This window comes from Callorhinchus milii, unplaced genomic scaffold, assembly GCF_018977255.1.
Source record: "Callorhinchus milii isolate IMCB2004 unplaced genomic scaffold, IMCB_Cmil_1.0 Scaffold5, whole genome shotgun sequence".
NCBI classification, from domain to species: domain Eukaryota; kingdom Metazoa; phylum Chordata; class Chondrichthyes; order Chimaeriformes; family Callorhinchidae; genus Callorhinchus; species Callorhinchus milii.
The window spans coordinates 28,925,423-28,940,897 of record NW_024704746.1 but is presented as its reverse complement, the minus strand read 5'-3'; the positions used below and the strand labels follow the sequence as shown (position 1 = coordinate 28,940,897).

General features: G+C 43.0%; 1 protein-coding gene across 1 annotated transcript; it reads left to right on the top strand.

The window, feature by feature from the left end:
* The first annotated feature begins 1,307 nt into the window (after positions 1–1,307).
* cd9 (CD9 molecule) lies at positions 1,308–15,121 on the top strand. Its single transcript, NM_001292663.1, is given in 8 exon segments — positions 1,308–1,502; positions 10,355–10,457; positions 11,089–11,186; positions 11,874–11,948; positions 12,406–12,507; positions 12,935–13,042; positions 14,118–14,201; positions 14,305–15,121. Coding segments are annotated over 8 exon segments (699 nt in total). The 5' UTR covers positions 1,308–1,439; the 3' UTR covers positions 14,371–15,121.
* Positions 15,122–15,475: the final 354 nt, after the last annotated feature.

Sequence of the window (15,475 nt, the reverse complement as noted above, 5' to 3'; positions counted from 1 at the left end):
TGCGGAAAAAAAATAAAAAAAACACTCTTTTTAATTATTCCCTCCCTCCCTCCCTCCCTCCCTCCCTCCCTCCCTGGTTTGTCTGCAGACTCTCAATGCCATTCACAACACCTAAAAACTGGTCGCATTGCAGAATCCAAACTGTGCAATTTCTATGGCAACAAAACTGTTTTGCTCACCACTGAAACCTTAGCAGATGACTGCCACACCCTGTGATTGCCCTGAAAACTCTTGGGGAGAGGGAGGGGGAGAGGGGAGAGGGAGGGGGAGGGGGGAGAGGGAGGGGGAGAGGGGAGAGGGAGGGGGAGAGGGGAGAGGGAGGGGGGAGGGAGGGGGAGAGGGGAGAGGGAGGGGGAGAGGAAAATCATGAGTCATCATTTCAAAATCACTGTGACTTCAAAATGCAGCAAAAAAAAACTCCCTCTCACACACCTCCATCACCACCACCACCACCAAAAACAATCATATTACAAAAAAAAACCCCTGGGGGTGGGAGTCAACTGCTGCAGTGCCTGTGTGCAGTCTGCAGCACTGGAAGGTGCTTTTATTTATTCCTACCCCACAGGGTAGGGGGTGGGGGGGGGGTCTGCCCTCTCTCTCTCCCTCCCCCTCCCTCCTCTCTCTCTTTCTCTCTCTCTCTCTCTCCCTCTCTCTCTTTCTCTCTATCTCTCTCCCTCCCTCTCTTTCTCTCTATCTCTCTCCCTCCCTCTTTCTCTCCCCCTCCCTCTCTTTCTCTCTCTCTCCCTCCCTCTCTTTCTCTCCCTCTCCCCCCCTCCCTCTCTTTCTCTCTCTCTCCTCCCTCTCTATCTATCTTCTCTCCCTCCCTCTTTCTCTCTATCTCCCTCCCCTTTCTCTCCCTCCCCCCCCTTTCTCCCCCCCCCCTCTCTCTCTCCCTCCCTCCCTCTCTATGTCTCTCCCCCCCTCCCTCTTTCTCTCCCCCCTCCCTCTCTCTATCTTCTCTCCCTCCCTCTTTCTCTCTATCTCCCTCCCCTTTCTCTCCCCTCCCCCCCTCTCTCTCCCTCCCTCCTTCTCTCCCTCCCTCCCTCCCTCTCTCCCCCTCCCTCCTTGTCCCACCCCCCAAAAAAAAAATATCTTAAGACTCCGGGAAAGGGCGAGGCAACCAGTGCACCATCCAACCCCCACCCCACCCCCAGAGTTCTTGCACATGCGCTCACCACGTATTTGCCCCAATCTCCCAGAGCTGAGGAAGGAAACAGAGAGACAGAGAGAGAGAGAGGAGAGAGAGAGAGACAGAGAGACACTCCCTCATCGCATTGGAGGCAGAGAGACTCGACTCGACTCCCCTCAAAAGCTTTTTACAGGCAACACCCACCCACCCACTCCCCTCCTCTCCTCTTCCCAAACCCCCACCACCACCCAAAAAAAAAAGAAGCTTATTACCCAAAAAGAAATACCCCTAAATTTCTGACAGGAAAAAAATGGTTCGTGGAGGCGTGAAGTGTGTGAAGTATTTGCTGTTCATCTTTAATTTCCTCTTCTGGGTGAGTCCCTGTGTGTGTGTGTGTGTGTCTCTGTGTCTCTCGATGTGTTGTTAATATATATTTGTTTATTCTCCTTTTTTTTTCCCCCCCAAAGAGCTACGTTTTGGTGGTGATTTCCCCCCCTCTTCGCTCCTTAAAAAAATATGGGGTACAAAAGCTTTGCTTCGTGGCTTTTCGCACCGACAAAGCGCTCGACTTGATCTTTGGTTCACTTTGGACTCATATATATATATATGTATATGTGTATATAATATATATATATTACTTCCAACAACGTAGAAAACGTTTCACGTTTGCATTGCCGTTAAGATCAGTGCAGTTAAATGTTCTGCAATCGTTTCCCCCCTCAAACACACACAGAAATCTAGATTTTTTTTTCCTGCAAATACCTCTAAATATAACCATTTTCCCTCTCCCCCTCCTCTCTCTCCCCCTCCTCTCCTCTCTCTCCCCTCCTCTCTCCCCCTCCCCTCTCCCCCCTCTCTCCCCTCTCCCCTCCTCTCTCCCCCCCTCCTCTCTCCCCCTCCCCCCTCTCTCCCCTCCCCTCTCCCCTCCCCCTCCTCTCTCCCCTCTCCCCTCCTCCCTCCTCTCTCCCCTCTCTCCCCTTCCTCCCCCCTCCCCTCCTCTCTCCCCTCCCTCCTCCCTCCTCCCCCCTCCCCTCCTCTCTCCCCCTCCCCTCCTCTCTCCCTCTCTCCCCTCCTCCCTCTCTCCCCTCCTCCCCTCCTCCTCCTCTCTCCCCCTCCCCCTCCTCCCCCCTCCTCTCTCCCCCCTCCCCCCTCTCCCCTCCCTCTCCCCTCCCTCCTATCTCCCCCTCCTCCCCCTCCCCTCCTCCTCCCCCTCCCCCCTCTCCCCTCTCTCCCCTCCCCCCTCTCCCCTCCCTCCTCTCTCCCCCTCCTCCCTCTCTCCCCCTCCTCTCCCTCTCCCCCTCCCCTCTCCCCTCCTCTCTCCCCCTCTCCCCCTCTTCTCTCCCTCTCTCCCCTCCTCTCTCCCTCTCTCCCCCTCCTCTCTCCCTCTCTCCCCCTCCTCTCTCCCCCTCCCCTCCCCTCTCCCCATGGTGTGGCTGTTTCTCTCTGTTGCTCTGTGTTACACTGGGTTCTGAATGAAATGTGGCCCCAATACCTGCGGATTAGCAAAAAGATTGTATTTTTTTCCAAATGCATAATATATATATTATATATCTAAAAGGCATATAAAAGACCTCGTTACTTTGTAACCTGAAAAATAAAAGTTGCTGCGTCTGAGGCGTTGAGTTGAAAAGCATGTAGTCAAATCTGTGTCAGATAGGGTATGTATGTTGTGCCTTGTAATCGTTTCTCTCCCCAACTCCCCCCCCACCCACCCACCAGCTGCAGTTTCATGTTCATCCTCTATAGTTTCCACAGACAAGTATTTTTGTGTTGAGTGTGTTGGCTGGAGAGAGAGAGAGAGAGAGTGAGACAGAGAGAGAGAGAGACAGACAGCGAGAGAGAGAGAGACAGCGAGACAGGGAGAGAGAGACAGAGAGAGACAGACAGAGAGACAGAGACAGACAGCGAGACAGAGAGAGAGACAGACAGACAGAGAGAGAGACAGACAGACAGAGAGAGAGACAGACAGACAGAGAGAGAGACAGACAGACAGACAGAGAGAGAGACAGACAGCCAGAGAGACAGACAGAGAGAGAGAGAGACAGACAGAGACAGAGAGACAGACAACAGAGACAGACAACAGACAGAGACAGACAGAGAGACAGACAGACAGAGAGACAGACAGACAGAGAGAGAGAGAGACAGACAGAGAGAGAGAGAGACAGACAGACAGAGAGAGAGAAATTTCTGCTTTCTTTTCACTGCTTGTTGATCTACTGGTTTTTATCAGATTTTATTTGTATTGGCCGCAGCTTTTTGGGGGGTTTTTACTGCCGTTTCTATGATTTGATGGATGTGTGTGCGTGTGTGTGTGTGTGCGCGCGAGTGCAGCTAAGAAAGTTTTGGCTGGGGTCGGGTATGTGACTCCCAACAGCCACAACAACAACCGCCACAAAATTACACTTGTATAGCGCCTTTCACGACGAGGCGGAGGGACTGCGGGGCTGGAGCTCCACAGGGCGGGGGCAGAGTGGCAGAAGGTGCGCCAGCCCATGGCGGGGCGGGCGAGGCGGGGGACGTGAGGCGGGCTGCAGCCGGCTGAGCGGAGGGAGCGGGTAGACTGGTAGGGGGTTAGGAGGTTAGGAGGTCGCAGAGGTAGGGTGGGCAAAGCCACGGAGGGCTTTGAAGGTGAGGACCGGGATCTTGAACTGCAGAACCTTGTAAGTGAAATAAAGCCAAATGCAAAGTCTGAATTGTGGGGAAAGTGTGAGCAAGGAAATGGCTGAGCTTAGCTCCCCCCCCCCCCCACGAATATAATTTTAATCAGTTTAGCTATTTTATTTTATTAGCCTGCATGTGTGCAGTCTTTTCTTGTTGGGCTATCGTCATACCGTGTGAGGGTTGGGCACCCTCCGCCACCTTGCCAAATTGGCCATTCATAACGTGTGAGTGTAGAGTAGACTGCAGTCTATTTGACGCCAGAGGATGGGGGAGTTGAGAGATATAGCTAACTCTGATCCTGTCTGTGCATGTGTACTGTACCTTCCGTAGGGGCTGCGATCAGTAGCAGGAATTCTCACTGTATTTTCTCCCTTCCTGGTTTAAAGGTTGCCCGGGTTAATTGTACAACAACAACTTGCATTTATATAGTGCCCTTCATGCGGGGTAGCGTCCCAGAGCGCTAATTGTACATCTTGAACGGCAACTTGGCTGTGATTAGGTAACTCAACCGTGAGTGGGGCTCAAATCTTTAACCTTCTAGTCTGCAGGATTTGAGTGCTACACCTTATGGTTGGTGCCTTTACCAAGAAGGCCATTGGTGTAGATATTTGGACAGGGTTGACATGGAGAAAGGAAACTTGCCTAAGGTTTCACCCTGCCCGGGAATTGAATCTGGGTCCTCTCGCTTGTGAAGTGAGCGCACTAACTACTACTCTACTGGACTCCAGCAAACTACTGTAAATTGCAATTGCATGCCATTGACACGATGCAATTCCTTAATAAGCTTGTCAAACAAGTCTGGGGTGTGAGCTCGAAGCTCATCATCTCGTGGAAGTTGCTGTTTTGCAAGGGATTTGTCAGCTGACATACACAGATCCTCTCCAGATGTCAGTGAAGATCCATGGCCAAAAAACAAAACCTAGCGTTCATACAGACTGCATGCCATCACTTCAATGTTGCTAATTCTGGGAAATATGCCCTGCATTGCAAATGAAATAAATGTCACAGACCCAATAGTGGAACTCATGGTTCCCCATATAATAATATAATAAAGCCCAGTTTAAAGTTGTCTGATTGCAATTGTCTATACTGTTAACTTCAAACGTAATGACCTTTTCCCCTCTCCTCCTGAAGTCAGTTACTCCAACTGGAATGCGGTTCATGAGATGGACTTCTTCACTGAGTAGCAAGTCTTGTGAGAGCCCTGACAGTGATTGGCGTATGTCACTCCAGATGCCATTGCCGGGTTGCTCAGAGTGAACCAGTGGAGATTTTGGAAGGATATTTTAACTGGATTGAGGATGGGCTTTCCCGACCAGCCCATTGACACTGTTCAGTTCGACACCCAATAACCTTGCCGAGCTAGTCACGCTCAAACAATGAGGTCCTCCCTCCCTTGGTATGTCAGCATAGAGCAGGGAGGTGCTGAGGGCCTTTTTTTCCCTATTTGGAAAATGTCTGTGGGCCGCATAAGCAACATGTTTTGTTTCGCTTCCAGAAACATAACATTTACGGGTTACAGGGGGAGCAAGTGGGCCAGATGGAATGGGGAGGGGGCTGGGTGGAGTTGTCAGTTGGACCACCCTGGTATTCACTATGATTTGCAGCAACAATCTAAGACTTCTCACTTCAACTGAAGCATTTAGTTGTCCTTACTGCCCCACCCCCTTCCGCCCTCCTCCCAAGCTCAGGTGCGTTGAAGTGCTTTGAGATATCCTTCTGACTTGAGAGGTGCTATATAACTGTGTTATACATTTGTTGTATTAAAGTTGATACCATTTTTTGCTGGAGCTGACAAATTGAAGAGGGGTCTAATAACGATTTTAAAAATGTTGTTTTTAAAAAGACCAATACCAACTTTTCTACCAGAACCAGAGCGTAAATCGACCACTAATCCTTGTATTTTTGTATGATCACCAGAAGAAATCAGGGAGAGGCTAGAAATCGTTTTTACAAGCAGAGTTAGAATATCAAATATCTTACCATAAAAGACTGTTGTGGCTGAATCCATGATCTAGAAAAAGAACAGTGAAAATTACATTTGAGTAGATGGTGGCAGTGGGGGAATCAGAGGCTTGGGATGTCCTCCCGATGTGAATGGCGCTATACAAATGTATTTTGGTATTGCGTCTGCAATTCACAAAGGCCAAATCATCCTGTACTGTAATCATTTTCCAACACGAATGTGTCGTCATCTGAAATTCTTTTCTAGTTCAAGTAGGAACATAATAAGATTGTTTTATTTCTCTCTCGTTTCCCTCAATGTTAAATTAGCTACAGATTGACTGATGATTAAGCCTGGAAATTATAGTTTGATATCTGGCCCACAGGACCACTTTAAGAAATTGAAAGAGAAAATGTTTTGGACAGATTGTTAATGAATTATATTTTCTCCTGCCAATAATTCTAAGTCAATGCGTACAGACCATTGATAAAATATGAATCATTGGCTATAAAACACTGAATTGAGATTGCAAAAAATGCTCAGCTGCTCATTGAGTAAATGTCTTGCTTTGGAGTATTTCATCCACAGTAGATTTGAAGTACATCTACATCTAACAAACATTTTTGTGGCAAGTACATTGCCTTTTTGTCACACATCAAATACACAGCAGGCTTCCAAGTTCCCATCTTTAAGAATGATCCCATCTAGGTGAATTGTAAACATTAATCTTAGAAATCCAGCAATATCTTCTTATCCTTTAGTAATATCTAAAACATAGTGGCTTTATACATTTTTTCCCACTTCACATCGCCCATTCTCTCTGTATTGTTCTATGGGTGTTGGTTAGAGAAGCTTAGTTGAGGAGTGAGTCACATTTTTCCAGTGGAAACTGGTGGCCCCTTAGATTTTTGTACCTGCATTTACTTCTGTGAAATTTCTGGGACAAAGAACACTAGTTAAAATGGTCCCTTAACTTTCAGAGATTCTTATCGCAGGCCAACCGACATTAAAGATTTAGATCTGTTTTGAAATCGGAAATTAATATAGACCTTGACAGCGTTTGTTGGGTAAAAATGCAGCAACAGGATATCTTGTGTTTCACACTTTTTTTAAAAAAAAGCTTTGTGTATTTGGACGTGAATATTCTGAAACTTGAGTACAGTATGACAAAGGCATTAAAGGTGAGGAATTTATTCAATCAGTTGGGGGGATATGGAACCTATGAAGCTGGGTGAGGGTTTTGGCTTGGTTGGGGAAGAGGTAATGGTGGACCGGTGTGATGTTGCAGAGATACATGAAACGAGATTTGTCAGAGTCTGGTTGAAAGGTTTAAAGGAGAGTTGAGGTTTGAACAAAATTGAGGTTCCAAACAGAGTTGGGAGTGAGCAAGTTGGGAGGTAGACACGGTTGGTACCTAAAGGAGGAAAGGCATTAGCAGGAACTGATAAGAATAGTCTGTTTTGTCAGTTGTTGCATAAGGTGAGGCTCATCCACAACTTGATATCTGTCAGAAAAGTAGTGAACCTCGGGTGCAGGCAGAAAGGTAGGGTTGAGTGTCAGTTCCATACGTATGGAAATGATCTCTGTACCTGCAGATGATGCCACATTACGTTTGTATAGCGCCTTTCACGTTGGGAGAACGTCCCAAGGCACTGAATGATCTTACCAGGGAGCAAAGGAAGAGAACCAAGGATAGAGCCATGGGGAATCTACACATGTCTGCGTAGAGGCAGGAGGAGAAATAATTGGATAAAGTGAAGAAGCTCATACAGAGTAGGAGTGAAACTAGAAAAGCCATGGTGAACTGCCAGGGAGAGAGATAGTGGAGAAAGTTAGTGTAGTCATTAGTATTAATAGTGGCAGAAAGGTTGTGGGAATGAGAGGGAACAGGAAACCTTAGGTGCAGACTGAGAATATGTTTGTGACTTTAGCCTTCTAAAACTTTCTTTGATCTGGTGCAACAGAGAATCAAAACAAAAGTTTGCGCCAATGAGACGTTAATCCAATTGCCATTTTAATGCAATACTATTTATCCAGTGAGCTTCTTTTCAAAAACGTTATTTCCCTTGACCTTTGCCAATTTTATAAATAGAAATTGACAGTGATGTAACTGGTAATATGTCTTCCGATTGCCCAGCTTCACTGGCTCCCCATCTCCCAGAGAATCGAGTTCAAATTCCTCATCCTCTGCGACCTACTAAAACTTCATTTTAATTCTTGATCCTGCTGATGAGTGAGAATATTGACTGAAGTTCTCATATTGAATGTTAATGTGGCTTGCATGTTTGTCCATAGTCTTAATTTTCTTGAAGACATTCATAGTTATTGGATAAATAGTTTGTACAATATTAAGTCTTAATTTCATAAACATCATATTGTTGGAAAGATTTAGGAGTATTTGAGTACAATGCTTCTTTTTTTACTCTTAATAAATGCAATATGTGACTCTTCAACTGTTTCCCACCTGTTGGGAACAAAATATCAGAATCCTGACTACAAAATAAGTGTGTGCACTGATGCAATGTTTTGTATAGACTAAAGTAGTTATATTTCATGGCATTTCTAGCAGTATCTAAAATGCAAATTTTCGTTTAATCAGTGATTAGTTGACCACTCCACTTTGCTGATTATCCCTACATATCTTACCCACTAATGGCTACCATTATTTTTCAATGAACAGCTATTTCAGAATTTAGTTAGAATATTTTGGACATTTTAGGAGAGGAATAGTGTTTCCACTAACCAGCCTCCTTCCTCGTGACTCCTTGTTCTAACAGGGCTTGGCCTTCGGGTCCATTTGCTTCAATCATTTACAGAGCTACTAAATCCACATTATCTTCTGCCTTGTGATACAGCTGTATATGATTGCAACCAAACATTGAATTGGTCAGCACAGTCCAGGCTAGAAACATCAAACGGGATTAGGACAGAAACTGCTTCCGTACTAAGGGCAGATGGTAAAACCTGTTGGTTAATAAAAAAAAATCAGGGATTGATGCTCTTATGTTTACTTTAAAGTGGACATTTCTCTAAAGAAAAACTAGAGAATACTGTTGTAGAGAATCTTCCATGCAGGTATTTTTCATTTTACTTCTACAGTTGGACTAGTTTTTGATTGATCTGTGCATTTATTTCAAGAAATGTCGTCAGGACATCTGCACTGTGGTGTATATTTTACTTTCTCCAATAACTGTAAACTTTTTGTGAGCTGAAAATAAAACTAGGGCTGAGTGAACATTCGTTGTAGTTTGCCAAACAAGTGCAAGCCTTTTTTTTTAAGGTGACTTTTTAAGATGCATTTTCACTTTCTTGGTATCAATTCCTGCCCTCAATTGGTCCACTCAGCCTTTATGTATGCAAATTACATCTTGGATTAATTATTGAGTGGAAAGTAGAAATTTATCTTGGTCTTCTGGGAGATGGTTTGTTTAGTGGTGCATTGAATGTGATGGCTAAATGTAAATCCAAAGAATAGTGTATGTATAACTATTGATGAGCACTCCGCTTATATATTAAGTGCTCTGAGACGCTGCCCGCTTGAAGGGTGCTTTATAAATGCAAGTTGTTGCGTTGTTGGTGAATCAACAAAGTGCAATGGAAATTCTTCAGAAGGCCACCATAGTGTTTCATTTTAAAAAAAAGTTGTATCATTTTGTAATTCTTAAAAATAATTGCATGTTTTAGGGAACATCACTGCATCGTAAGGTCTAAGAATTGTAGCAAATCTGCCCGTTGAAGTGGATGCTAAAGATCTCACGCCACTACTTGAAAAGAGAGGGGAACTTATACTGGTGTCCTGGCCAACAGTCTCCTAAATAAAACTTGGTCACTCAAGCGATCTGGGACACTACCCTGCGTGAGGGGCGCATATGAATACAAGTTGTTGTTGTTGATCACTCACTTCATGGCTGTTTTGGAATATTGCTGAGCACACATTGGCTGCTGTGTTCTATTTACAACTGCAGTCACTTCGCTTCACGGTAAAATCTTGTGAAGTTCTTTGAGATGTCTCAATGATGTGGAAAGGTGCATATTATATCAAAGGCAAAATTGACCAGCTTCCGGCTCATCAGATACCAACCGATGTTCCTTCCTATGAGGAAGTGACCTTAATGACTCTGAAGGTGGATATTTTTAGCACACAGAAACCAAAACTGACTTGACATCTATTTCACTTCAAGCTTGCTGCAAGTGTGCTACACAGAGCAAATGATGAACTAGCTGGTGATCGGTCTTCTGTGATATTCTGTGTGACGGCCAGCTTTTTAAAGCACTCATGATGGAGCTGGGGTGTGCCTCCTTCAAGGTCCATCTCAAGACAGTCCTCTTCAACCGGGCACCTTTCCAGCCCCTACTCTCCCCGCTCTTCACCCCTCCTGATCCCAACCACCAGGGTGGTCAGGGAGTGCTGATCTCTGACTGTCCAGCACCTTTGGACATCTTCCTGACGTGAAAGGTGCTACGCAAATATAATTTGTTGTTGTTGCGTGCATTTTTGCAAAGTATTAGAGTCTACACCTTAATTGTACTGTAAGTTGACCCACTTTGTAACTTTCACTGTAAAAGTCATCACAGTTGTAAATGGGAAGAGTGCTAATACATTTACTTTTGGTCTCTAGCTTGCAGGATCTGCAGTTCTAGCCATCGGACTATGGCTTCGTTTGGATCCACAGACAAAGGGCATGTTTGAAATTGAATCGACACCTTCCACTTTCTACACAGGTAGGATTAAAAGCTTATAATTCCAATTGCGTGGAACAACTGAAACTTACATTAAAACTTTATGATCTCATCCTGTGCCACGAACTACGCAATGTGTGACATTAGTTAAGAACAATGCACGTTTTATATTCTAGATAGTGTTGAATATTTTGGGCTATGGTAGTAGCTTTATAAACAATTTTTCCTAAAGTTAGTGTTGAACAAAATCCTGTAATAGTACAATTCACCGGTTCAATTTTATTTACTCTTAAAAATACTCTTAATTTATTTGAGTTTGCACAATATGTCTTTAGTGCCATCTATAAAACTATTGTGTGTTTCCTTCACCTTTGGGAGTTCTTGCATTACACTCCAAGTGTACAAATATATCCCTACTTTAAGTTGCCGTACAGAAAACTGAGTTACACTGTGAATCACAGGCACTGGGGCTACATCATGACTGAACCAGCTCTGCAAGAAGATGCTTCTGGTCGCTGGAGCTATCCGAGATGTAATGTGCAGCACCAAAGAAATAATGTAGATGGGGTTGCTTGAATCCTGTACAGTTTAGATTACAGCTAAGTTAATTACTGTCACCTGTTGAATTGTAAGGATTGCGCTGTCATTCAGCAATTGATGTATTTCTTTGCAGGAGTTTACATCCTGATTGGTGCTGGTGCGGTGATGATGGTGGTTGGCTTCCTCGGATGTTGTGGAGCGATTCAGGAATCTCAGTGCATGCTGGGCTGTGTAAGTACCGTGGAGCCTCTTTGTGTGTGTGTGTGTGTGTGTATATAAATGCAATAGTTGGAGTCCATAAAATTTCAACCCCTACTATAATGGGCGCAGTTGACGGTCAGTGCTTCCACATTCACTGCATGCCCCTCCAGGTCTTGGATGACCCTGCAGGCTGGCTGGTCTTCCATCAACATTACCTTGGACTACAGCAGACCTGCCTAGCTCAGACGCTTAACTACCACAGAGGACCGCTAATCCCTGGAGTATTGCAAGCCCATCTAGCTCAGGAACCAGACTAGTGAGACCACCCCAGAGGGTTGACTTGATTCCATTAAACACGCCGCCTTGAAGTCAGCTCAGCTCCAAGGGGACCCTGCTTACCTCCCCATTTAATGTACATGTTTTAAAACCAATTGCCATCAAAACATTTGACTGACAAGCATGCAACATTAATGCCCTAACAGTGTTTGATATTAGTGGGCTGCAAGCATTCTTTATGGTGACTCTAGGAAAATCTTAATTTCCTTTTTATTGGCCTCTATCACTTCGTTGGAACATACCTTAACTTTTCTTTAAACTAGACTTTCTCGTGTTTAGCACACTAGTGTGACACAAACATAGCTAATTTGTCTTGTTTTTTAAGCATTGAGTTTTTTTTTAATACGTAATTGTGTAATGATCTTATTTCTTCTGTTTCAGTTCTTTCTGTGTCTCCTAGTTATATTTGCAGTTGAAATTGCAGCTGGAATATGGGGCTTCATGAACAAATCTAAGGTAGGAATACAAGCTGACATTTCTATTTCTTTCCTTTTCTTTCCAATTCTTCCCTAGCAAAAACGCTCCCATCTTGGCATTCATTCTAACCTCCGCTTGCTGGCACTGAAGTTAAATGTGAGGAAAGAATGGAACTGTAAATTCAAGCCTTAAATCAATATCTTAAGAAAATTAGATTTTAAATGTATTTACCATCTTCAGAATGCAGTACTGGAGTGTTAGCCTTAACACAGATAAACGCACGTATGTTATATCAGTCGGGACCACAACATTTAACTACGAGGGCAAAGTGCTGTAGTGGCAATATGAGTTAGGATTTGATTTACATAGTTACTATGAGATTTGATTGCATCGTTTATTAAAGAGTGTTTTGTTAGTGAAGCTTCTGTAATTCGTTACTTGAAGTGTAAATGCTCAATGGCACATGGTGTAAGTAATTTTATGCTGAACTTTGCAGATTACTGAAGAGCTGAAGGACTTCTACACTGCAACGTACACTGAGTATCTCAAGGATCAGACGGATGCTTTAAAGGCTGCCTTGGTAGCAATGAACAGTGGGGTGAGCTATTACTATCCTTTTACCCTTCAATCTCTAATGTTACCCTGAACCTCTTATTGCAAAATCTGCAAATGTTTTTGATTGTTATTGATGGCATTCTTTCAAGTGTTCATTAACTTTGAATTAAAATAGTGTATGATAAACTCCTGTTCTTCCTTTGATTCGTTACCTCCTTCTACACTTTTAAAGCCCACCTCTAGACCTGCCTGTTTGACCTTGCTTTGATCCCGTATACTCAGATACCCGAGCTCCGTAGGTGTTTTGAGACATTCTCCTTGTGTGAAAGATGCCAAATCAATGTAAAATGTATTTTACATTAAATAATAGATTTTTATATATGGTATACCGATTTCTTTCCCTCCCCCCCCCCCCCCCAATAAATAAAGTTTCTGTATTTAGAACATTGAGTAAATTTATTGTGTTCCAGATGAAATGTTGTGGACTTGGTGGCGCTATTGAATTATTAGTTCGAGAAACCTGCCCTGCAACGGATTCGAGTGGTTTAAGTGGCGTGATTGAAGCTTTACAAAGAAAGGTATTACAGACTTTTATTTGGACTCACTGGTTTTATTTTCTACCCTATTAACGCTGGGATGGGGGTGGGGCGGAGGCTGGTTTATACAGTATGATATCCTCCCTGCTCCACACAAACAAACCTCTCCCTCCTCATCCCAATCACTATTTTCTCCTATTGTCATTCCCGTATGCGTTGCTGGATCAAATGAATGCAGGAAATGATATCAGCAGTAGCCCGATAACCCAAAAGTCAACCAATTTTCCACAGCTCATTTTAACATGGGCTTTGAGCCTGCTACAACAAGGTTACCCCTACCTATGGGTGTCCAGTAGTAGGCATTGGAAATTAAAGTTAAATAGGGTGTCATGTTACATATTTTACCATATTAAAATCAGAAGATTGCGATAGCCATAGTTGCCCAAAGTAGATCTGTAACTAATGATTGAGTTCTCTCAGGTGAAATAAACTTCAAATTCCAAACTTTTGTCTAATCCATAGCTCCTCTTATATCCATTATGGGCATTGCATGTTTCATATACCCTTTCCTATCTTCAGCCTATCTGTCCCATTCTTTGGGGAGTCCCCCCCAGATTATTTCCTCCCTCACCTCTTTCAAGGTCTGGCTCAAGACTTTCATGTTTTGACCGCACTATCGGTCATCTTTTTCCTCCAGCTCAGACTCCAAGGCACCTTGGGATGTGCTCCTGATATGATGGGTATTGCATAAATGTAAATTTGTACAGTAATTTATCTCTCCCTTACGTTATCTGTTAAAGCAATTCATCTAAACTCAATTGATGGTAAATCTCAGTGTTGAAGGCTGCAAAGAAACACATTTTTGCAGGTGCTCAAAGTGTAGATATTGACTTCCACCTGTTGTACTTTTCCATTTTCCATTCCTCATGTTGATGGTAAACATCGTATTAAAATTCAATGGCATCTCTGGAGGCGTGTTCCTATATTTACTATTCTGATGGCAATGTAGTTAGATGCATACAACTTTAGAGGAGAGGGGACAAATATGAATTGTACACAAAATGCGTCGATCAATAGTATCTAAAATGAATTAATTCTAATCTGATCTTGTATGCAGTCTTGCCTCGTGGCTATTGACGAAGTTTTCGGCAGCAAACTTTATATCGTTGGAGCAGTTGGAATTGGCATTGGATTAGTCATGGTAAGCAGCCTCAATAATGAAATTCAGTTCAATTGATTCATTTTTAATTCCTTTTGCAAGTTTTATGACCAGAATAGTAATCAATTTATTTTTCTTCCTCCAGATTTTCGGAATGATTTTCAGCATGGTGTTATGCTGTGCTATTCGCAACAGCAAAGAAATGATCTAAAGATCAAGCTTATACTTGTAGTGCCATTGACATGATATTAACTTGCCTGTTATTATTTTTTTTGCTTTTTTGTTTAAATTCAGTTAACTATAGCAAAACAATTTTTTTCCACTTTTTTGTATTTAAAGTTTAAAGGTAAATTCTGGATAATTTAACTTTTTTAAAAAAAAATTATTGCATTTGTTCAATTTAGTGTTTAACAAGTTAAGAAAAGGAAGGCTTCAGGTCTGAAATTTTACAAGGTCTCAACCTTTCAACCATTGCCCGAACAGGGTGTATAGAGAAGAAGTGCAGAATTTGAGGCGAGTGGGAGTAGGGAATCAGTTTTTTTTTGTTAGTTTGAGAATTGTAAGAAAATAAACTATTTTCAAATTAAGAATTTTCCAAAAATCTGTATAAACCCCAAATTAAGATGCCGATTCATGAGACCATGGGACATTTCAGACCGAACAAACTTTCCTTGTAACTCTTCAGTAAGTTTTAAGGTATTTTTTCTTTGTTCTAACGAAGTTTTAGTGGTTGTAGTCGATATAAACGTGGCCCAGAAAGATGCTGCACTAGTTCAAAGTTAACTAGTCTTGAGATGATTTCACAATTGTGATGGATCGAAAGAGCAAATTTCTGTTGAATCTTGGGTTCCCTTACCCCCGAGTGTAGTATATCCTTTAAAATATTTTGATTCTATCAAAGCAGAAATACAAATTGTAGATAATCTGATTTCTTTGGAAAAAATAAAGTTTAAAATTGGACCAGATTGATGCAGTGAATGAGAATTAATTTATCCTCAAGCAGTGACATGAGAAAAGGCCAATTGGCCCATCAAGTGCATCACATTTCATATCTTCCATATTATACACTCGACATAATCCATTCAATCTGAAGAAAGTGCGTTGTACTATTTCTACCTAAAGAATAATCCTGAACATTCATTACTGCTATTCAGTAACCATCTGTTCAGGGACAATTGTTTCGAATACTGTCTTTTGTCTCCTAAGTCCAGTTCTACTCAAACCTTGGTGATTATTGCAATCCCTTTGTAAATAACCCTCTATATCACGTCGTGCAATACAGCTATACAGTGCCTTTCACATCAGGGGACATTTTC